Genomic DNA, 23,062 nt, shown 5'->3' with positions numbered 1-23,062 from the left:
TAAACAAACCAACTGTTCATCAACTAGGGAGTGAATAAATTGCAGTGAAACACTACTCAGCGATAAAAAGGAATGGACTACTGATATACTCAACAGCGTAGATGAATTCCAAAAGCATTGCACTGGATTAAAGAAGCCAGGCACCATGGTATGTAGAATACCATTTTTATGAAATTCTGGAAAAGGTAAAATAGTGATAAAAATGGCTGCGCAAAAATGGAGGTTGGTTGAATACAGAAGAGCATGAGGAAACGTTTTGGGGTGATGCAAATGCTCTGTATTTTGATTGTGGCAGTATTTACATGTTAGTCAAAACTCACTGATGCATTGTATTGTATGTAAATTATATCTCACTAAGCTGATAAAAAAATGTTCCTAACTATCTAGGAAAACTGGATATGAGTGCGACCCTGCCTAATGAAGAAGTGCTTTGCATAACATTGGTCAACTCCCCTACCCTCATGCTCTCACTTGAAAGATCCGTAATGAAGACAGAACATCAACTGATTTAAAACCTTGGGTTTCAAGTCATCCCTAGTAATAATAGCTTCTCACAAATATCTCAAGTACTATAAATAAACATAATATACACATTGAATATAGGCCTTTTCACACATTTAATTGCTTATTTGAAACACAAATTAATAAATTACTTAATTGTTGTGTGCGTGACGGGGGAGAGCCTATCCATTAGGAGGAAGCTATGAAAACTGTCCCTGGAGTTAAAAAAAAGTATACTATGCACCTAAGACATTCTGGTCCCTGTGCTGAGAACCCTTCCACCAAAGATGAGCTGCAATCTACAGGGGAAAAAGGAAGTGTGATAAAAAGGTTAATATTGAAAACAAGACCATGAACTATGAAGACAGAGATGGAGTCATCATCAGGGAAGTCTTTAGAGGGAAGATGCATGCAATCAAGGAAGGTAAATATTCCCAACAGACCCGAGGGAGTCTATGCCGTGGGTGGGGGAGGGGGGTGGGAGGGGTATAAGAAGGGACACGGGTCTAATGTAACTTATCATCCACGTGAAACAACCTGGGAAGTTAATTGCCAAGAACATGCACCTGATTCAACACTTGAACTTCCCAGCAGGACTTCTCTTCTGCAGTGCAATACTCCTCTGAGAAAGGGCCACCTCTTAGGCCAAGAAAGCTGGGAGTGTAGGCAGGTTGTCCTGGGGAAGGGAATCGGTTCAAAGGCGGATGTCTAGAAAATATGGCCATAGGTAGTAAGAATAAACAAAAATAGCCCTAACCGGTTTGGCTCAGTGGATAGAGAGAGTGTCGGCCTGCGGACTGAAGGGTCCCAGGTTCGATTCCGGTCAAGGGCATGTACCTGGGTTGCGGGCACATCCCCAGTAGGAGGTGTGCAGGAGGCAGCTGATCGATGTTTCTCTCTCATTGATGTTTTTAACTCTCTCTCCCTCTCCCTTCCTATCTGTAAAAAATCAATAATATATATATATATTTTTTTAAAAAGAATAAACAAAAAAACAAAAAACTCCTCTGTAACTTCCTGAAGGTACAAAAAAAGAAAGAAAGAAAAGAAAACGCTTATCCTCCTCCCCAGTCAAATCAAGCTGAAACACCCCTAGCAGTTTGGCCCAGTGGTTAAGTATCGGCCTGCGGACTGAAGGGTTCTGGGTTCAATTCCAGGTCAGGGCACATGTCTGGGTTGCAGGCTTGATCCCCTGTAGGGGCATGCAAGAGGCAGCTGATCAATGATTCTCTATCATCATCAATGTTTCTAACTCTCTCACCCTCTCCCTTCCTCTCCAAAATCAATAAAAATATAATTTTTAAAAATCAAGCTGAAATAAAAGAAAGGAAAAGTACTGCCTGGCCAGAGAGGCTTCGTTGGTTGAGCATCACCTGTTGCCAGTTCAATTCCCTGTCAGGGCACATACCTGGGTTGTGGGACCAAGGCAACTGGTCTCCCCTCTCCCCTCTCCTCTCTCCCCTTTCTTCTCATGCCCTCAGGTGAAGATTTAAAAAAAAAAAAAGGGGGAAGGAAAGGAAAGTACACAGTAATGCAGTTGAAAGGTGCCTCTGCAGGCACAGGAAAAGTGTATGCAAATGCACAGTGACCTGCCATTCTGAAACGGATCCAGGGCAGCCCCTTGGAGCCAATACCAACCTACCGAGGAGCAGCCCTGGATACCCAGCTGTCCTTGGCTACTAGTTCTAAGAGGGCAACAGGCAACACCAGCATGAACCCCAGCCCAATAGTTCTTGAGGCTTTTCCTCCTGCAGGCCAGCCACAGAGGAGGTTTTTTTTATTTCTGGTTATTCTTACTACCAATGGCCATATTTTCTAGACATCCGCCTTTGAACAGATTCCCTTCCCCAGGACAACCTGCCTGCACTCCCAGCTTTCTTGGCCTAAGAGGTGGCCATTTCTTAGAGGAATATTGCACTGCAGAAGAGAAGTCCTGCTGGGAAGTTCAAGTGTTGAATCAGATAACAGTGACTCTCCATGCCCTGAGCCATGCAGCAATGCGGCACCTGTCTCTCCTCTCATTGAGAACTACCCTGATGCCCAGGGATGCAATACAAAGCTGGATGCTGAACAAACAATTCCGTAAAAATAAAGCCCTAACTGGGAAAATTCCAATACACAAAACCCAGCAAATATCCCTACCTCAGACCTCCGGTCACCTAAATCATCACTATGTTCATTTCAAATTCACTTGTTTGAGTTCAAATACAAATACAAATCTTGGTTCTCCCATAAGGAACAGCCCCCAATTCTGTGGGTTACCACAAGCTGGGAAGTTTTCCAGCTTCTTTATACCGAGAGAGGACTTCCACCCTAGCAACCGCCATTAGGTTAGTGATAACGAGGATTCACCAGGCACGCCAAGATGGCAACACCATCTAGTGGAATCAACAGAGCATCTCTATCAAGGCCAATCTTCCCTCTGGTGCAGTGGGAAGAATACTCCTGTATTCCAATACAGAATATTAATTCCAGAAAAGAAGTGTCTCAGCTGATTTGATCACATATTAAATCCATAAATTAACATGCACCTTATTAATGACATTCAAATTAATTGATGTGGTATCCCTAGCCAAAATGAAATTTGTAATTACATTCTACAAATTTAGAGCTTATTACCACTTCTCTCTAAGGACCTTTCAGTTCTGTGATTCTACATCATCTATGGTGTGGAACATTGGTTTCTAATCAGACATGACTGTGCTGATGAAATCTCAGTAAAGACTAGATGAAAGGTGACTTAAAAAGTTAGTGACTCGTTCTACAAGCAGGGCTCTGGGCTCAGAGTAGGTAAGACAGACAACAAGGTCCCTGCTCTCGGGGAGTTCACAGACTATTTGAGGGTAGCGGCAGACAAGAAATAAGTAAAAATGTTAACAAAATGCGGTCAGAGTGACTATAATTTTAAGAGGTAAAATAAAAGGGAAAAGAGGGGTTGAGGGTTGGGGTGGTCAGATGTCTCTTGGAGGAGATATTTGAGATCCAAAGAGGAGCTAGTCTTCTCATGATGAAGTTTTTTTAAAAACAACCATTCCAGAACATACATCCAGATGAGCCTTTTTCAACTTTTTTGGGACTCCTCTCTGGTTTTTGCATTCAGAGCCAATGTATGAACTCTGTTAAGAAAGCAGGCTTGCCCTGGAGGTGTGGCTCCTGTACATTGAAAGATCTGAGTTTGATTCCAGTCAAGGCACATACATAGGTTGTGGATTCGATCCCTAATAAGGGCATGTACGGGAAGGCAACCTATTGATGTTTCTCTCTCTCTTTCTCTCTCTCTTCCTCTTTCTCTCTCCCTCCCCCTCTCTTAAAATCAAGAAACATGTCCTTAGGTGAGGATTTAAAAGAAAAAAAAAAAAAAAGCAGGCTTAACTCAAAGAAGCATAATCCTTACTTTGACCCTGAACATCTTTGGAATATTTCTGAAAGTTGCTCCAGTCTCAGTGTATATATTAACCTAATGTTCTGGTCAGGGAATGTGCAATAAGCTCTGAAGAGAGCTCCAAGGTCCTTTCTTTTTGATGGAGAGTATCTCTAATGAACACACACCTTGGCAATTGTGCTGTGCTTCTCTTATGAAGGTCCTCATCCTCTCCTAGGTAAGACCCTATAAAACAGTAATGACAAGAAAAAAAAAATCAGCAAAGGCAGGAGGAAACTAAGAAAAGGATAGTACAGCCAGCTGGTGTGCCTCAGTGGTTGAGGGTCGACCTACGAACCAGGAGATCAGATTCTATTCCTGATCTGGGCACATGCCCAGGTTGTGGGCTCGATCCCCAATGTGGGGCTTGCAGGAGGCAGCTGATGAATGATTCTCTCTCATTGATATTTCTATCTCCCTCTCCTCTCCTCTCTGAAATCAATAAAACAAATAAATGTATATTTTTAAAGGATAGTAATGAGATCAAGGGAAGAATAAAAGAACAAAACCTGGAAAGTAGTTCCAAAACCTCTTCCCTTATAGTTCAGCTTTCTAGACCTTCTGTTCTCATTGCATCTCTAGGGTACCCTCCCAATGGGTCCAGCCACCCACTTCCCATAAACTGCTTCCCCTCTTTCCCTGCTGAGGTGAGGAAGTTTGCCAAAGGTAAAACACCGATGTAACGCAAATTACATAGTAATACATACCCCATCGTGTTCAGTCCACGTATAAAATGATTTCTCTTTAAATTCCCTATGGTTAGCCAAAACCGGGTTGGCTCAGTGGATAGAGTGTTGGCCTGTGGACTGAAAGGTCCCAGGTTCGATTCCGGTCAAGGGCATGTACATTGGTTGCGGGCACATCCCCGGTAGGGGGTGTGCAGGAGGCAGCTGGTCGATGTTTCTCTCTCATCGATGTTTCTAGCTCTCTATCCCTCTCCCTTCCTCTCTGTAAAAAATCAATAATATATATATATATATATATATATATATATATATATATATATATATTAAATTCCCTATGTTTAACCTGTCACTAAAACGTATTAATTGAAAGCTTGCTTGATAAATCCTCAAAGCAGGATTAAGAGATCTATTTATCCTATTTATTATACCTATTGTTATAGATTTTGATATCATGCTGCCTCTGTATTTTGAAGTCATAACTGACCCACACACACTTAGTCTCGCTGGAGCAAATTCAAGGAGAAAAAGGCTGTTTTGATTACAGAGCATTCAACCAAGTCCATAAGAATCCTAATTTCTGATGTAGAAAAATTCCAAACAGCTGACATTTGTGTCATAATCAGTTAAGTGAAGAAATATCAGCCTGGCCTACGTGGCTCAGTGGTTGAGCCTCAACCTATGAACTAAGAGGTCAAGGTTTGATTCCTGGTCAGGGCATATGCCCAGGTTGCAGGCTTGATCCCCAGTAGAGGGTGTGCAGGAGGCAGTTGATCAATGAATCATTGATGTTTCTCTCTCTCTACCTCTCCCTTTCTCTCTGAAATCAATTTTATTTTTAAATTATATAATATATATATATATATATATATATATATATATATATATATATATTAAATCAAAACCTCTTTACACACATAAAAAGAAATTAAGGCATTAGCGGGTTTGGCTCAGTGGACAGAGTGTCAGCCTGCAGAATGAAGGGTCCCAAGTTCAATTCTGGTAAAGGGCACATGCTTGGGTTACGGGTTCAATCCTCAGTAGGGGGCATGCAGGAGGCAGCCGATCAGTGATTCTCTCTCATCGTTGATGCTTCTCTCTCTCTCTCCTCCCTTCCTCTCTGAAATCAAAATATATATATATATATATATATATATATATATATATATATATATATATATATATGAAATTAGGTCTCTCACCTTAAAAGGTACCCTGGGGCAGCATACTTACTTTTAGACAGTACCAAGAATGCCTTTATATTATCTCTACTAGAGGCCCAGTGCACGAAATTTGTGCATGGGTTGGGTCCCTAGTGGCTGCCACCACCAGCCAGGACCTCCCTTCCCCCAGCCACCTGCCACTGCCGCCGTTGGCAGGGGCCACCCTATTAAGCTTTTATTATATAGGACAGTGATGGGCAACCTTTTGAGCTTGGTGTGTCAAACTTCGCCAAAAAACTGAGCATAACTCGGGTAGTGTGTCACTTCGAGGAAAAAACATTATTTCGCAAATGTTTCATCAGAAATTGCTACGCTTCAGTGCTGACATGCGTGTCATAGGTTCGCCATCACTGATATAGGATATTAGGTATTTTTATAAGTGACACAACTTCTTTGAGAAAAAATTAAGTATTTCCATTATTTTTAAAAGGTACTAGTACATAGAGGACCCAAAGAAGTCTCTAAATGAGACCACTAAATTCTATGTGTAACTATGGACATTTCTTGGGTCAACAATTAAATATTCTGTTAAAGTAAAAAAACCCACAGCACAATGTCTATAGGATATCAGGATAGTCATAGCAATAAATCTGGCTTGATGTGAATATGGCTATTTTCATATATCTCCCTGGAAAGAGACAAAAATGCTTAAATCCCCAAGACGGTAATAAAAATGTCAATTCAATTGGTGGTAAGTACTAATTATCTGCAACTAAATGTTAGTTTCCTTCCTTCCAGTTCAGAAATATACGTTTAATAATTTTCTTCATTAACTAAGATCCATATGCCTTAATCCATTAAGAGGCTTGCTGTAACCCAAATGTGTATCTTTTTTTCAGGGTAAAAGTTTTTTGTTTTGTTTTTCTGATGTTACCATCACATTCAATATCATACATGGGAGAATATCATGATTTACAAAACCATGGTTATCAACAATGCACAAAATAGAAAAACGGATTTCCCTGCTGCTTAGGAGAAACACTATGCTAAGCCCCGCATATGAATCTTACTGCTTCTTTTAATTTTACTGTTTTCTTTGCACAGAAGCAGATGGTTGGAGCCAATTTTTTATTCTAATCCCCAATCTCTAAGTGGGGCCTTTCATACTCGAAGAACCAAATTCTCCTTTCTACTACTAAAACGTGGTTGCCAGTTATATCTACCCATTATCATTCCTGCCCTTCAGTGAACTGAGGTGCAGTTTACATACCACAGCCATTTTAAACCACAGAAATTTGTCCAGCCCCTCTAAGCTTCTACAAAAACACCTCATTTAAACCTGAAAATCCTGCTCAGTAATTCCAAAGCCAATGTAAAGTACTATGAAGCATAAAATATAAAGCTGAACCAAAATATCACATAAAATTTAATAATTGCAAATGTATTTATTACAATTTACAGATTAAATTATATACACAAATAGAATTTTACTATAAAATCCCAACAAACTGGTTACATTTTACTCATTGGATCTGTAGAAGCCAATTCAGAAGTCTTCTAGCCCCCTAAATTCACCTTCCTTAAATTATAAAAAAATAAAATCTGATAGTTTTGATTTCAAGTTAAAGATGAAGAGGTGCTGTTATTACACTCAAAAAGGGAAATGTTACCTGTCTGTATAAAGCCTTTCACATGCTACATTGATACTTAAAGCACCATTGCCAAGACTTTAAATGCAATGTTCGATTAAAATTTCCAAGGATTTTTGTTTTAAGATGGTGGTCTAACTTTGTTCCAGCTAGGATTGGAATAAAACTAACAAGAATTGTTCTCCTTCAATCCAACTTAAACATGATCCCTTCTGTCCTTCTCAACACCCTCTGATCACTTCTTTTAAAGGAGGGTAGTAAAAGGGAGACTTGTTATCCAAGCTGTTACTCATTTGGTAGTGAGGTTGAGGTTGGAATTCCAAGAGAACAATTTCCCGCAACCCAGTTAATGTAAAATATCCTTCTTTCCAAATCAGCAGAGGTGCTAGATTTCAGAAACACAAAACACAACCTAAATCTCTGACATAAAGTAGCATACTTCATTCCGGTTTTAAAGAATGCATATGCATTTTCAACAAGCTTTTTTCAAAGCAAATAATGCCTTCTTTCCACCCGATACAGCTGGTGCCTGGAGCCAACCTACTTTCATGGTGCTACGCAGTCCCTATGACTACCTAAATCGGGGGAGCACGCAACACCTTGACTAAGGGCTCTGCAAAAATCTGACCTTATGCTGCTGCACTCTCAATGTGTTTATGTGAATATATATATTAACGCTAGAGGCAGTTCTTGGAGCAAACCAGATAGAAATAAAATAATGACCAGGTAGATTATTAACTGAGGTAGTAACCCTGCAAGCACTTCTAATGCAAAATCATCCCTACAATGAAACAAGTTCACAATTAAGAGGTCATCTATTCTACTCACGTTTTCCATGACGAGAGGCACGTGGAGTAAAAACTGACCATTAAGGAGTTCGTTAACACTCCCTCAACCTAACAGATGCACACCAGGTAGAGCTACCTAACTTAACCAAGCACAACCAGTCACTGCAAAAGCTTGGATTCAAAAGCCAATTTTGGGCTACAGATATTAAGACTTCCTGGTTGTTAAATCTATAGTTCTTTCCTTTCCTGAAAGTATAGCCCCTGCTTCTCTCCTTACTCCTTCTCTCCTTATTAAAATAGAACACAGTAAACTTGGATACTGACTGAAGTCTCTATTTTACATTTCAAACTGGAAAATGCAGAACGGCCCATTCCCAAGTTTACAGTGTCACCCTGACAGACTTTAAAAGTGACAGAGTGCCGAGGCCTGACATTAATAACACTGCTTCTGTTGAGAGCATATACAACAAAACCAAGTTGCTCTGATGTCTCTTATCTTCTTCCTAGGAGAATTCTAGGCTTTTAATTTAAAATAATGTAAATGTCTATGATGTAATTATTAATTTCTGGTCTCTTTTACAACATTTCCATCTGTTAAAGGATACAAAGAACCATTTACCTAGAAATTACAATTAACATATACAGGACCCTCTCCAAAAAAGTTTGCACAGAAATGAAATATATTAGATGTTAAAATTTGGCAGAAAGATGCAGCTTTCCTAAAGTAACAGAGTACACACATGTTGATTTTATGGCAATCCTTGGAAATATCTTAGGTAGAACTTAACCTAGAAATGAAAACCTACCACATTTTCAGCCCAAGTCATTCTTACAAAAAAAAAAAAAAAAAATGACACAAGATAATGTACCTTAAATTGGTAGCATGCACACGATTATTTTCTTAGCCTTAAGGTAGAAAGGCCAAGTCACTGAAATGAGATAATGCAGAGAAAACAGAAAAGCCCATTAATTTCAGAATGCTGGAGGGAAAAGCCCTGGCCGGTGTGGCTCAGTTGGTTGGAGTGTCACCCCAAAAGGTGTTGAGTTCGATTCCCAGTCAGGGCACATCCCTAATCCAGGTTCGGGCGAGTACGGGAGGCAACTTATCGATGTTTGTTTCTCTCTCTCACCCCTCCCCTCCCTTCCTCTCTCTGCAATCAATGGAGAAAAAATAAAATAAACTGGGGCAGGTGTGGGGTGAAGAGGGATCAGTGGGGGAAAAAAGAAGGACAACTGTAATACTTTCAACAATAAAGATAAACTGAAAGAAAGAAAAAGAATGTTGGAGGGAAAAAGTAAAAAGAGCCCAGTTTCTAGACAGATAATTTAAATTAAAATATAAAATGGGCTTTGAACCCTATATTGTTTCCCAAGAAAATAAGTTTTGAAAGTGCAAAGTTACACCTTAAGAGGTTCCTTTTTCACCCCAAGAAGCAAACACCATCCAAAAACACATCTGACTAAATAAACAAGGGAAGATTAGAAATCACACCATCTCATCCTTCATTACCAGGGCTTGGCTTCAAACCTAGACATTTCTGAGTGGGATATGTAGCAAAACAATATTAAACAAGGTTGCTGGATCCAAGTTACATATCCTCTTAAAAAAAAAAAAAAGGTCAAAGGACAGCTGCCAATTTTTGTTTTACAAGAAACCTCTGAAGTCAGAGTTACTTAGTGTATGCTAGGGCTGGCGGCTATTGCATCATCTGAACATGGCTAGAAAGCATCAAGTCCCTTGAAGCACGTTTCCTGGAGTCTATGAAACATTCTTTCTCTGTGCTCAAATGTCAAGCAATATCCAATAGCGTCTTCTGTTTCTTGAATTCGTTTCTGGAACCTGCATCCATCCCGTGCAAATTCTTCCCATGGTCCTCTGCGATCCTCATCACCACTTATATAATACTCAGTAACTTCTTCAAGGAAGGTTACCTATGAAGACAAAAACTTACTTTAATCACTCTCTAAGATCGTATAATCATCAATGAGGTAATTAACCTTTTATGCTACTAACTCTTTAAGAATATCAAGTATCTTACAAGAATATTTGGTCTCAACTATAAAAGGAAGTAAAAAAATAAAAATAAAAGGCTAGAAGGCATCTGAATAAAAAACAATGGGCAGCCCAGGTCGGTTTGACTCAGTGGATAGAGTATCCGCCTGTGGACTGAAGGGTTCTGGGTTCGATTCCAGGTCAGGGCACATGCCTGGGTTGCAGGCTTGATCCCCAGTAGGGGCATGCAGGAAGCAGCTGATCAATGATTCTCTCTCATCATTAATGTTTCTATCTCTCTCTCCCTCTCCCTTCCTCTCAGAAATCAATAAAAATATATTTAAAAAACAACAACAAACCAATGGGTACCTTGTCATCTACCCTACCCCCTTGTGGTTTATGATGTTAATAAAATGAATCCAGATGGGGAATTGCGATTTTCCTGATGCTATTAATCTTTACTTATTAAATTCTTAGTGATATTCAGTTCTGTGAAACCCTCCTTCGAAAATGACAAATGTCTCCAAACAAAAGATTTCGCAAATATATACCTGGAAGTCACTGCTATTATTTTAACACAAAAGCTTTAACAAAATCTTTACTTATTTCTATTCTTCCTTTTTTAAAAGAAATTTTACTTGTCAGTGCTTTCCAATTTTTAAATCATGAACATGTGGTGTTATTCTTATTACTTCTGTAATCAGAATACAGAAGAGGAATTTACTTAATAAGCAAAGTATAACAACATTAACATCTCTTTAAGGTTATCTATATATATAAAAGCCTAAGCGACCATTTGACTGTTAGCTATGACGCGCACTGACCACCAGGGGGAAGACGCTCAAAGCAAAGGCATAGAAACATGGAACAGACTGATGAATCTCAGGGGGACGGAGGGGGGGGGAGGGGATGATGGGAAGAGATTAACCAAAGATCTTACATGCATACTAGAGGCCCGGTGCACAGATTCCTGCATTGGTGGGGTTTCTCGGCCTGGCCTGCAGGGATCGGGCTGAAACCAGCAGTCGACATCCCCCGAGGGGTCCAGGATTGCGAGAGGGCGCAGGCAGGCCAGGCCGAGGGGCCCCACCAGTGCACTGGCCTCTAGTGATACTATAAAAGATTTTGTTACTAAGTTAAAAATCCTTCTTGTATTCCTCTTTAACATGCTATCACTATATACAGGGTGTCCCAAAAACTTGTATACACACTTTAACAGCTGCTAACTCAATTTTCACTCCTTTTCAGGTTCAACTGATTTGAAATAAAGAGTGAAACCTGACTAAGCTCTGAACAAAGAAAATTTATCCACTAGACATTTTTATGGGGATACATAAGAGATAAAGCTTACGGTACAAAACCAGCAACAGTTGACAAACTGAGACACACAAATACCAAACAAAATGATTCTTGATGTTTGTGATTCCATTGCTCCGCGTTATGAGTAGTGCCTGGACCAGAACGGTCATCAGTTTGAAAACAGGCATTGACAAAAAGAGTATTCATTTCTGTAGATTCTTTTACATTTTGAAAATGAATTGTATGTTAACAAACACTGACTTTATAATCATTCAAAGTGTGTATACATTTTTTGGGACACCCTACATACATAAAATTGTGCATACTGTCATACACATGATCACATGTAATGAGTCACAGTCCCCGTTAATCCCTATTTAATTTCCAATAAGTTTCTTTGTAAGATATCAAATCCCAAAAGTAAATAGGTACTTGCTTTTAAAGTATGCTCAATAGTTTCATCAGCTAACCCCACTGTGGCCTACTACTTTCATTCCCTTTACATCAGGCCAATAAATGCCCCCGAGGACAATTAGGAGGTATGGTATGTAAACCCTTACAGATATTGCATTCTAGTGTAACTCACTGTCACTAAGATAAATAATAGCAACATTTACATAGTGTTCACCATATACGAGGCTCTTTTCAAAGCACTCTACAATTTTTATCTCATTTAATCCTCACATCAACCCTATAGGGTACTATTATACAGATAAGGAAACAAACAAAACAGAAGGTAACTGACTTGTTCAAATCACACAGCTTCTGTGTGGTATAAATAGGATTCAAACCCTGAGTCTGGCTCCACAATCTGTACCATGTTATGAATTTTAAACTCCTAGATCTAAGTAAGAGCTTCATTTTAAGCACTGAGCACTACTGATTATTCCTATATCTAAAGAATGGCAAGTAGGCAAAGGCTGTCAAATAATTTAACCATATTTTAGGCATAATCTTTGATAAACGTTGCTTCGAGTTCAGTCAACAGTCTCAACCCTACTTGACTCATTCCATTTTTACTCAATGAGCAGGCTCAAGTGAGACATGCAACTGGCCTGACATCCCTGAACAATAAGAGCTACCATTTAAAGGCAAGACAATGAATTGAGTTTTGTTTACTCATCTCGTTGAATCATGCAATAACTCATACGGTATTATTATTATTCCCATAAGATAAATGAGTTATTCAAAGCCATGAGAGGTCAAGTTACTTCCCAGGTTTGGCTGTATTCCCAAATCTCTTGGCCCTAACCACTCAGAAGTAGGGAACACAGGTCTCCAGATGGCAAGTGGTCATTCCATTGCCTGGCTATTTCTTACATAATTCACTAATTAAGTCATTGAGTCAGGGTCCTCTTAAAAAGATAGAGAAAAGCTGTATTATGATGATACAGTAGTGTAAACTAAAATTTCCATTTTTTAACATGATTTACTTTGCATCTACAGTTAAGACATAAGATTAACACATTTTAAAGGTATTTTCTACCTCCAAAATAGTTTCAAAGTATTAAACTAGACATTTAGAGCCAATGGGTGAGGGTACTCTCCACTGGAAACTCCCAGATGCTGCAGAATGTGAGGTCAATAATTCATCCACTTCTTTCTCTGTCCAAATAAAGGTACAGGTAACTTAAGAAACTTTTCCTCTACAATAAAAGATATTCTGTGTGTTTGGAGAGGATTTCTCTCCAATTAATAACTTTAGCTGAAAGATAAAATGCTCCATAAAGCTTTACAACTAGACTGGGAATAGGAAGCAACTACTTAAGGTAAACCAAATAAGTGACCATCATTGCTTTACGTAATTATTAACCTGTAGTTAGCTAATGACAACTAGTATTGCATTCTTAAAGGCAACACTATTTCCTGTGGGGGTTTTTAAACAGAATTAAAATCATGTACATGTCACAATTTTTAATACTAAAATTATTTCCTTTCATGGCAAAAAACCCCCACAAAAATCACAGGTTAATCTGACTTGCTCCTTGGTCCCATCATCCCTCCGGGTTCGAATGGAAAGGAATGAAGACAGTATGACATACCACATTTAACAACATTTTAAAGTTCTGTGGCTATATTAGGGCCTTTCCAATCTCTGGGAAAATTAAATCGTGTATACACACGATTTAACTTTTCAGTTCCTTAAAAAAGAGTGAAAAGTTGAAGCCTGTAGGGATATGGCTCCGAGTTGCCAACAAAAATGGCACTTTCCTGCTAACATCTGTACACTGGCATCTTCTATTTGGACAGGAACAACATTCTACTCTTCAAGCATATGCACTGTACTACTATCCCTCCAGGAAAGTCATGCTGCTGTATTTAACCATATCACAACCGTCTGTACATATTATCAAACAAGTTAAAAGAAACAAACCTTTTTTCTCTTGCTATGCGTGTGTCCTCCAGAAAGAACCCCACCCGGTACCAAGTCTGGACATTCACTGTCTCGGCTCTCTAACAGTTGCACCTTACAGGAAAGTACGGTGTGACACTCAGAAATGGTCACAATGGGCTCAGGTGGCCTCTCTGAGTCATGAGAGCCTTTCCAATTTTTCCCTGCTGTTTGAAAAGGAGCCTTAAAATTTAAAAGGTTGTAGGGGTCGTCCGAATTACAGAAAGAGTTCCACAGTTTGAGACTCTCTGCTTCGTCTGCACTAGATTCCCAGTCATCTTCCGCCCCAGAATGAAGGTCCGGAGACTCAGGAAGGCTTCCCGTCTGGAGAGAACTCCCTAGATCGGACTGGTCGGACAAATCCTTCCGGGAGCCAGAAGGGTCTCCAGGAGCAGCTGCGGCAGCAGTCTGAATCGCTGCTGTGAAGTTCTGGGGATTGTAAGGATCTACACTGTGGAAGGAGTTCCAAAGGTGAAGCCCTTCAGAGTCTTGCTCAAGGTCTGATTCTGAGAGTGAGCTGTCACTGTCAAAGCCATCATCCTCATCGTCCTCATCCCAGCCCTCACCTTCTGAATCAGAACTCGTTTCCAGGTCACTGGAGGCACCTCCCAAAATGTAGTCTATCAGTTTGTTGCTACAGGCCGGTCTGGCAGAAACGGGAAGGTCGTCTTCTATGTCTGAGAAGTCAACCACACTGATCTGGTCCTGCTCAGGCTCCCGTTCCATCGGTACCGCCTCACAGGACAGACAGCCTTCCGATGGGTCCCGTCTGTCCACAGCAAGAGGAACCTCTCCGGTCAATTCTTTTTCTTCTTCCGTGGGCTCCTGGGCCGTTCCGGGAAGGGCTCCAGCAGGAGGAACACACGGCGTCGGACCACCTCCGCGGGGCTTCGGGTCCATGCGGAGCAGGCTGTGTTCCTCCTCCAGGCTGTGGTAGCCATGATCTTGGTCAGGCGTGGGTAACGCTTGCCCCTTGCTAGGCTGCTGGAGGAATTCCAGCCGTTTCATGCGAATATGGTGAATTTCTGGCAGGCCTTCTCGCGAAAGCGGTGGACATCCCTGCCAGGAGGAGCAGGTGACCTCTGCATTCAGCGGCTGGGGGGGAGCGTGGTCCTCGGGCAGACAGCTGCTGCTCGCTGGGCTTAGCGTCTGGAAATCAACCAGCTCGCCACTTCCGAAGAAGCTCTGACAGCCGAGTTCTACCGGGGAAAGGCAGTCCAGATAAGAGGGCTTCAGCAAATAGGAGACGGTGTTGAAACTGCTTACGCGATGAGTGTTTTTCAGCCCGGAGGGCGCATGGCCAAGGTCCTGGTCCGATAACAGCCGGGCTTTCAGGCTGCCCTGCAACAGCTCCACGCTCCACAGCTGCTGCTCCAGCAGAGAGGCGTGGGCCGCGGGGTCCAAGGCTCTGCCCGTGGCTTTCAGATCGGGAGACGCGCACTCCCAGTGGATCCCCTCCTCTAGCAGGTCCAGAAGGTCGGCAGCCGAGTCCACCGAGGAGGGGTCCAGCCGAAGCGAACTCAGAGATTTCTGCACCGCGGGGGCGGCCGGCTCCTCCCGGGCCCGCAGGACGCTGTAGCCCGCGGCGAAATCGAGCCATCGGGCCGGAACCATGCCGCCGAGGAGCTGGCTCCAAATCAGCAGCTTCTGAAGCAGGACGGGGAGCGGCGCGAAGAGCTGGGAAAGCAGCTTCATCCAGAAGCGAGGCCGAGCCTCGGGCCGGGGGGAGGACACCGGTTTGGGGTCCCCGGGGTGATCCGCGGCAGCGCCGGGTGGCGAGCGCCGAGCGAAGAAGGGCAGGTCCGCTCCCGGCTCCATCGCCTCTGCTCCCGGCAGTGTCTCGGCGAGGTGCGCGGCCCGGCGGCTGGGTCGGACGGGATCCTGGGAGGCCTACACGGCCCCGACCTCGCCTGGTGGCGGAGTCGGCGTCCCAGACCGGTCCCCGGGGCAGCAGGAGAGCCACAGAGGGCAGCGGCCTCGGCCGCGGGCAGCAGACGGCAGTCCGGAGAGGCCGGCGCAGCAGGCGGCGGCGGCGGCGGCGACACCCATCCCGGCGCGAAGGAGGCGTCCTAGTCCGCTCGAGGCACCATCCAGAGGCCTCTCGCGGCGGCAGCACGACCTTCCACCCCTCGCAGCGAGTCCCCGGAAGGGCTGGGCGGCCCAGCAGACGGGTGCGGGGACGAACCCAGCTCAAAATGGCCGCAGGAGGGCCAGCGTCGAGGCGGGACACCCCAGGCCACCCGGCGGGAACGTGCGGCGGCCCATACGCCGACCCCCTCGCCACGGAACGTCACTCGCAGAGCCCAGCGGGCGGGCCCTTCCGCCTTCTTCCCGGCGGCGGCTGATTGGCCAGGCCCGGGTCCCTGTCGGCTTCCTTACTCTCCCGACCCGGCTGCGCGCCGGAGGTTGCATCAGCCGGGCCCGGGCTCTGCGCGTGCGCACTCGCTTCCCCGCGGTCTCCTAGGAGACCGCCCCTCCTCCGCCCGCTGGCGAAAGGGAGCGTTTCCCAATAACCCGCGGGTTCCCCGGGGCCCTTTTAAGGGCCTAATGCAGGCACACGTGTGCACACTTACCCTAAGACTTGCATATGTCGGGGTTCAGTGTTGTTCAGGACTAACTAGATCTTCACCTGAGATCTGAGTTTAATAAGAGTTGGGCAATGCTGTGACAATACATCTCTTAATAGTGTGAAGACACGAATAACCTAGAGTGAATAACAGGAGGGGAAAATGGCAAGTGAAAAGTTGAATCCTTCTCAGGCATGCATTCCTGCCCCCTCAATTTTAGTGTCTCTAAATCACTCGTTAGCTGTGCCTGATTTAAGGTTTGAATCCAGATTTAAGGTTTCTCAGCGCCCAACCTACATACGTTCCCCCACGAAAATGTGAATTCTTTTTTCCCAAGTAGGTCCCTAGGAGACTTGCCCTTTTCAATGGGGCAAACTGAAGTCACAGAGGAGGAAAAAACAGCCTCAGAACTGTTTATCTCTTTAATGCTTCCCGGCAGGCAACACATTCAAATAATATCTATATCCTGAGCCCGCAGGACCGAGGATACAACATCCAAGGGATAAAGCAGAGAACATTGTCCTTTGAAAAATATTTTGTCATAATTTTAGCTGCTATATTTTATTCTTTTGTGAGTTTGGTCTTGGTTCATTTCCTTATCCCTGCCAAAACGTTTTAATTGACACCCCTAAAGTCAAGTATCTATTACAGAGGGAGGGTAGCAGTTATGACCACTTGGGACAGCGGAAAGCTTTTAGAAGCCAGGAGAAACCAGCAGCTCCTCATGTTTCACTGGGACACCAACAGCTACTTCTTTCTAGAAAACCAAGAGGTCCTCAATTACCCCTTCCAGGCGTCCTCAAACTATGGCCCGCGGGCCACATGCGGGTGTTTTTGCCGTTTTGTTTTTTTACTTCAAAATAAGATATGTGCAGTGTGCATAGGAATTTGTTCATAGTTTTTTTTTTAAACTATAGTCCGGCCTTCCAACAGTCTGAGGGACAGTGACCTGGCCCCCTGTTTAAAAAGTTTGAGGACCCCTGCATTATACACTAGAGACCAGATGCACAAAATTCGTGCAAGAGTAGGCCTTCCTTCCTTCCCCCTGCTGCCGGCACCAGCTTCCCTCTGGCACCTTTGACCTGGGCTTCCCTCGCAGCCCAGGCTTCCTCCAGAAGGACATCTGGAAGGACATCCGGTCTAATTAGCATATTACACTTTTATTATTATAGATTATCTCTGGAAATATCTCATTTTCAATCCTCAGAACGATGGGTTAGTACTAGGAGTCAGCTTAATAATAGAAAAGAGAAATCCAAATATGCACATTAACAACTCAGAAGCCTCAGTTTCTCCTTTTGTAAAGGAAGGCTAATAATTCCTCTTTCAGTGGGTTGGTGAGAAAACGAAATTCTTACTACAGAGCCTAGTCTAGATAGAGTAGGGGGACAAACATTAATTAATGTGTTATTTACCAGCTAATAACTGGTTCCCACTGCCTACAGAATAAAGACTATACAGATGCCTCCTACGACACTTTTCCAGGCTTCTCTCCAGTAACTTCCCTACATGCATGTAAAGTTCTAGGAATGCTGGACTTGCTTCATGCCTTTACTCGTGCTCTGTCTCAGCCAAGAATCCCCTCCCCTGTTCTATGCCTCCTTCTATTTCAAGGTCCAACTCAAATGTCAGCTCCTTGAAATCTTTGCTAACTTCCCCAGTCAGAATCATACTAGACTCTTTTAAAGCATGCAATTCACTACACTAGATACTGCCTACCTGTCAATGTTCTTCTCTCCTGCTGGTCTCAGTTCCTTAAAGGCTATGTCCCAATACCCTAGCACAGTGGTTCCCAGAGTATGGTCTGGGCACCCCTGGGGATCTCATTTTAAGATGCTTTCAGAGGGTTCTCAAGATCAATAATATGTTCATAATAATACCAAGCTATTATTTTAACTCTCATTCTCATGAGTGTGCAGTGGACATGTACTTTCTAGGGCAAGTATGTCAAACTCAAAGGCTAACACGGGCCAAATAAACGAGGCATGCAGCCCGCCGGCCGTGAGTTTGACTTGCTTGTTCTAGGCGAGTGGTCGGCAAACTCATTAGTCAACAGAGCCAAATATCAACAGTACAAAGATTGAAATTTCTTTTGAGAGCCAAATTTTTTAAACTTAAACTTCTTCTAATGCCACTTCTTCAAAATAGACTCGCCCAGGTCGTGGTATTTTGTGGAAGAGCCACACTCAAGGGGCCAAAGAGCCGCATGTGGCTCGTGAGCTGCAGTTTGCCGACCACGGTTCTAGGGGATATATGATATATGATCTGGCAACGGATTGAGTGCAAAAGCAGACAGGAGGTTCCAGCTGTCTTCTACTAAGTCAGATATTAAAGATATTTGAGGGGAGGGGGGCAATGTAAAACAATGTCGCTCTTCTTGCTAAACATTTTTTGTTTTGAAAAATAATATTTTCATGAAAAATGTTATTTATGTTAGCATGCAATGGGTATATTCTTTTTAAATAAATATTTTTCAATTCCTTCGTTTTGCATTCTAAAACAGTAACTATCAATAGATATAATGCACATAAACAAAAATTCCTTGGAGTCCCCAATTATTTTAGAGTGTAAAGGGGTTCTAAGACCAAAAAGTCTAGGAACTACTGACCTAGCATGTTGAATGGCACATAATAAGTGACCAATATCCCTATATACCACAGTTTCTGGTTTGATCCCTGGTCAGGAAACATACAAAAATCAATTCATGAATGCATAAATAAGTGGAACAACAAATCGGTTTCTCTCTCTCTTTCTCACCCTCTCTCTTTTTCTCTCCTTTCCTCTCCCTCTCTCTCTCTAAAAAAAAAAAAAAAAAAAAAAAAAAAAAAAAAAAAAAAAAAAATCAATAAATAAAAAATTTAAAAAGAAACTAAAAAGAAATAAATAAGGGATCATATGCTAGTGGCCCACGTTGGGCCCAGTTGCAAGTGTCCCTCCCACGTCCCACGTGGGGTTCAGGGTTCGGGCTCTGGAGGAGGCCACACACAAAGAGACAAGACAAGAAATACTAATTTGGGAATTGGGGGCCAGGTGGAAGCCCAAGAGAGGACTCCGCTTTTTTCTGGCCTTGCTATCCCTTTTATTCAGGTTTGGGATCCACCCACAGCCTTAGGCAGGCAATTCCAGTACCAGCTCCATGATAGCCCATCAGCAAGGATTTACATGAGACTAAAAGGTAGAAGTTGCTTCAGCTCCCTTTGTCTCCACCAGACAGTGGGTGGGTGGCTCTGACCCTTGCCAGAGCCTCAAGGTTGACCAGCCTTCCGGACTCCTGGTCCACCTCTTTCTGCTAGTGAAGGCAATGGACAGCTTCCAACAATCATTAAATGTTGAGTAGAAGACTAGTAATGCTTTAAAACAATAGCATCTTTCTTATGACCAAGCATCTCGCATTCCACTCTCAACTTTATCACTAACACTACATAATCCTGAAAATAATTTCTTTAAAACTTTCTTGAATGGACTTCCCCAGCCTCATCTAGTCATTGGATACATAATTTTCTTTTCTTTTTTTTTAAAGGGGAAAACGCAATCAGAAAGTATTGGAAGGCTGTAGGACTATGTGACTGCCTTGTCAGTCTTGACAGGTAAATGAGGTGTGAACCAGGGGCCTCCCGCCTGCTATCAACTAGAGGCAGAGGCAGGGCAGCTCTGTACACAGAGATAACATGCCCCATGGCTGTGTACATGCTGGTGAGATAAGAAGTCCTTGACCTGGCAAGCTGACTGGCACGTTAGCAGAAGATCATTTAAACCTCAGTTAAATATGTTTATTTTTAAAGATTTTGCTGCACCTGAGGTAAAGGGTATATAGCTTTTGACTTCATTTTTTCAGAGTTAGTAACATCTCCAAAATCTTTTTTCCAGGCATTCCACACTCTGGACACCACCTTCTATCTTTCTAACTCACTGCCCTGGTATTACTATTCAGTGACTTATAAACCCCCAAAACCTCGAAACCATTGCCAGTACCACTTCCCTCCTTACTGAGCATACATCCCATGATCTAGCATTAAAACTAGCCCCTTGCAAAGGCCCTTCATTCTCTCGCCATTCTCCTATTCCAACATTCTTTTCTGGCCAAGTTCCAGCCTTAGTTAAACCCAACTATGCACTTATTCTGAGCCTACACTCTTGCAGCTAATCAGTGCCGGAGAAAAGCACTCAGCTATGCTGACTGACACACTTCATATTTGTGATCACAAATTTCATCAATGCCAGGCACTCCTACAGATATTCATATCCATAGTAGCTTTGTTGCTCCTACACTGAAACTGTTTCACATTTCTTTATTCATGTTTCCAGCATGCTTGTAATCACACTCTCAATTTATGATCACACCTCTTACTTCATTGAGAAAATAAATGCAATTGGACATAAATAACCTCACCTTTCCATCACCAAATTCACCAATCTACCTGCATCTGCACCCACACACTCTGCCTTCAATCCCATTACAAGCAAAGAAGCCTCCTAGACCCTATCTCTTCATATCTATTCATGGAATTCTGGCCTCCCGTATCCTTCTTTCCTATCTACACTAAAAAAAAGAGAGAAAGATGTAAACTGACAGTACCTCTGTGACACCCACCAGCCAATCAGGAGCGAGTATGCAAATTAACCCAACAAAGGTGGTGGGCTAATTTGCATACACAGGTGCCGAGCAGCTGGGGGTGGGATGCAGGTGTTCTGCACCGCCCCAGCTGCTCAGGGCCTCTGGGCAGCGTGGGAAGGCGGAAAGGTGGCTCCAGCCGGAGCCAAGGCAGTGCCGGCAGCCAGGTGAAGGAAGGCCCATTCTTGCATGAATCTTCATGCATTGGGCCTCTAGTAATATATAATTTTATCTCCCAAGCTACTAGAGCACTCATAGTAACATAGGTTAACATCATCTATTTTAAAAATAAAAAAACTCTCACTCTTTTGAGATACTTGCCCTCCAAGTTTTTGTACCACTACAGCAAAATTTCTCAAGAGTTATCCATGCTGATGGTCTCCATTTTTCTCATCACTTATTCTCTTTAACCTACTCCAATGTGGCTTCCATTGCCTCCACTCATTCAAACAGATCTTAACAAAGTCACCAAGAACATTTTTTAAAAATATATTTTTATTGAATTCAGAGAGGAAGGTAGAGGGAGAAAGAGATAGAAATATCGATGAGAGAGAATCATTGATTGGCTGCCTCCTGCATGCCCCCTACTGGGGATCAAGCCTGCAACCTGGTCATGTGCCCTTGACCGTAATTGAATCCGGGACTCTTCAGTCAGCAGGCTGATGCTCTATCCACTGAGCCAAACTGGCTAGGGCTCACCAAGAACATTTTGCCAAATAATTCTGTCAGGGGTTGAATTTTATTCCCCTAAAACAGTGATGGGCAACCTTTTGAGCTGGGTGTGTCAAACTTTGCCAAAAAAACTGAGCATAACTCGGGTAGTGTGTCACTTTGAGGAAAAAACATTATTTTGCAAATGTTTCATCCTCAGAAGCAGCAAATGTTTCATCCTCAGCATGCGGCCGCGTGTCATCAGAAATGGTTACGTGTGTCAGTGCTGACACGCGTGTCATAGGTTCGCCATCACTGCCTTAAAAGATGTTGAGGTCCTAATCCCCTAATTACAGTACCTTGAATGTGACCTTTATTTGGAAACTAGAGGCCCAGTGCACGGAATTCGTGCACTTGGCAGGGTCCCTCAGCCCAGCCTGTACCCTCTGCATTGAGCGTCTGCCCCCTGGTGGTCAGTGCGTGTCACAGCGACTGGTCATTCTGTCATTCGGTCGATTTGCATATTAGCCTTTTATTATATAGGACAAGGTCTTTGCAAGTTAAAATGAGGTCACTAAGGTGGGCCCTAGCCCAGTATGCCTATATCCTTATTCAAAGGGAAAATTTGGACATAAACAGGCATGCACACACAGGGAGAACACCATTTGAACATGAAGGCAGAGATTGCGGTGATGCACCTGCAAACCAGGAATGCCAAAGATCACCAGTCGGCCACAGTCTGTGGTACTTGGTTATGGCAGTCCTAGAGTATTGACAATATTTACCTTTAGGCTCCCATGACACCCGTCTCCTGGTTTTCCTACAATTTCAGTGGCTCCTCCTCCTCCTCCTCTAAATGGCCTGCATTAGAGCACAGTCTCCCCATGTCTCCTGCTAGCCTCTCTAGTCTAGGTGATCTCATCCCATTCCATGGCATCAAATGCCACCTAAGTGCCGATGGGTATATTCTGGGTGGTGCGTACATGGTGCAATATACAGATCTTGTGACATAGAAACCCACACCTGAAACCTACATGTTCCTGTTGACCAATGCCACCCCAAGCAATTTGATAAATAAAAATAAATAGAACTCCAGACTGACCTCTCCCTTTTCCACGCTGTCCCTGAGACACTGTGCCCGTGTCTGCCTCCCTAGCAGGACTGAGTTGGAGAGCAGGACCCACACCTCTGTCACCTGAGTAGCCTGAGCCTGCTGTCTCACCTGACCCAGAGAAGGCCGCCACCTCACACAAGTCCCAGTGGCCACAATGACCTCGCAGCTTTAAACGCTGCCTCACTTTTAACCTTTCAAAATGAGTCTTTGTTGGGTTACTTCGTTTTTG

At 43.1% G+C, this 23,062-nt stretch overlaps 1 protein-coding gene across 1 annotated transcript; it reads right to left on the bottom strand.

The window, feature by feature from the left end:
• Window positions 1-6,325: 6,325 nt before the first annotated feature.
• On the bottom strand, window positions 6,326-16,207 carry PPP1R15B (protein phosphatase 1 regulatory subunit 15B). Its single transcript, XM_079760571.1, is given in 3 exon segments — window positions 6,326-9,932; window positions 9,934-10,137; window positions 13,872-16,207. Coding segments are annotated over 3 exon segments (2,070 nt in total). The 5' UTR covers window positions 15,708-16,207; the 3' UTR covers window positions 6,326-9,902.
• Window positions 16,208-23,062: the final 6,855 nt, after the last annotated feature.

The sequence above is a fragment of the Cnephaeus nilssonii genome, assembly GCF_951640355.1.
Source record: "Cnephaeus nilssonii genome assembly, chromosome: 21".
NCBI lineage: Eukaryota > Metazoa > Chordata > Mammalia > Chiroptera > Vespertilionidae > Cnephaeus > Cnephaeus nilssonii.
The sequence above is the reverse complement of the archived record's forward strand: the minus strand, read 5'-3'. Positions and strand labels throughout refer to the sequence as shown.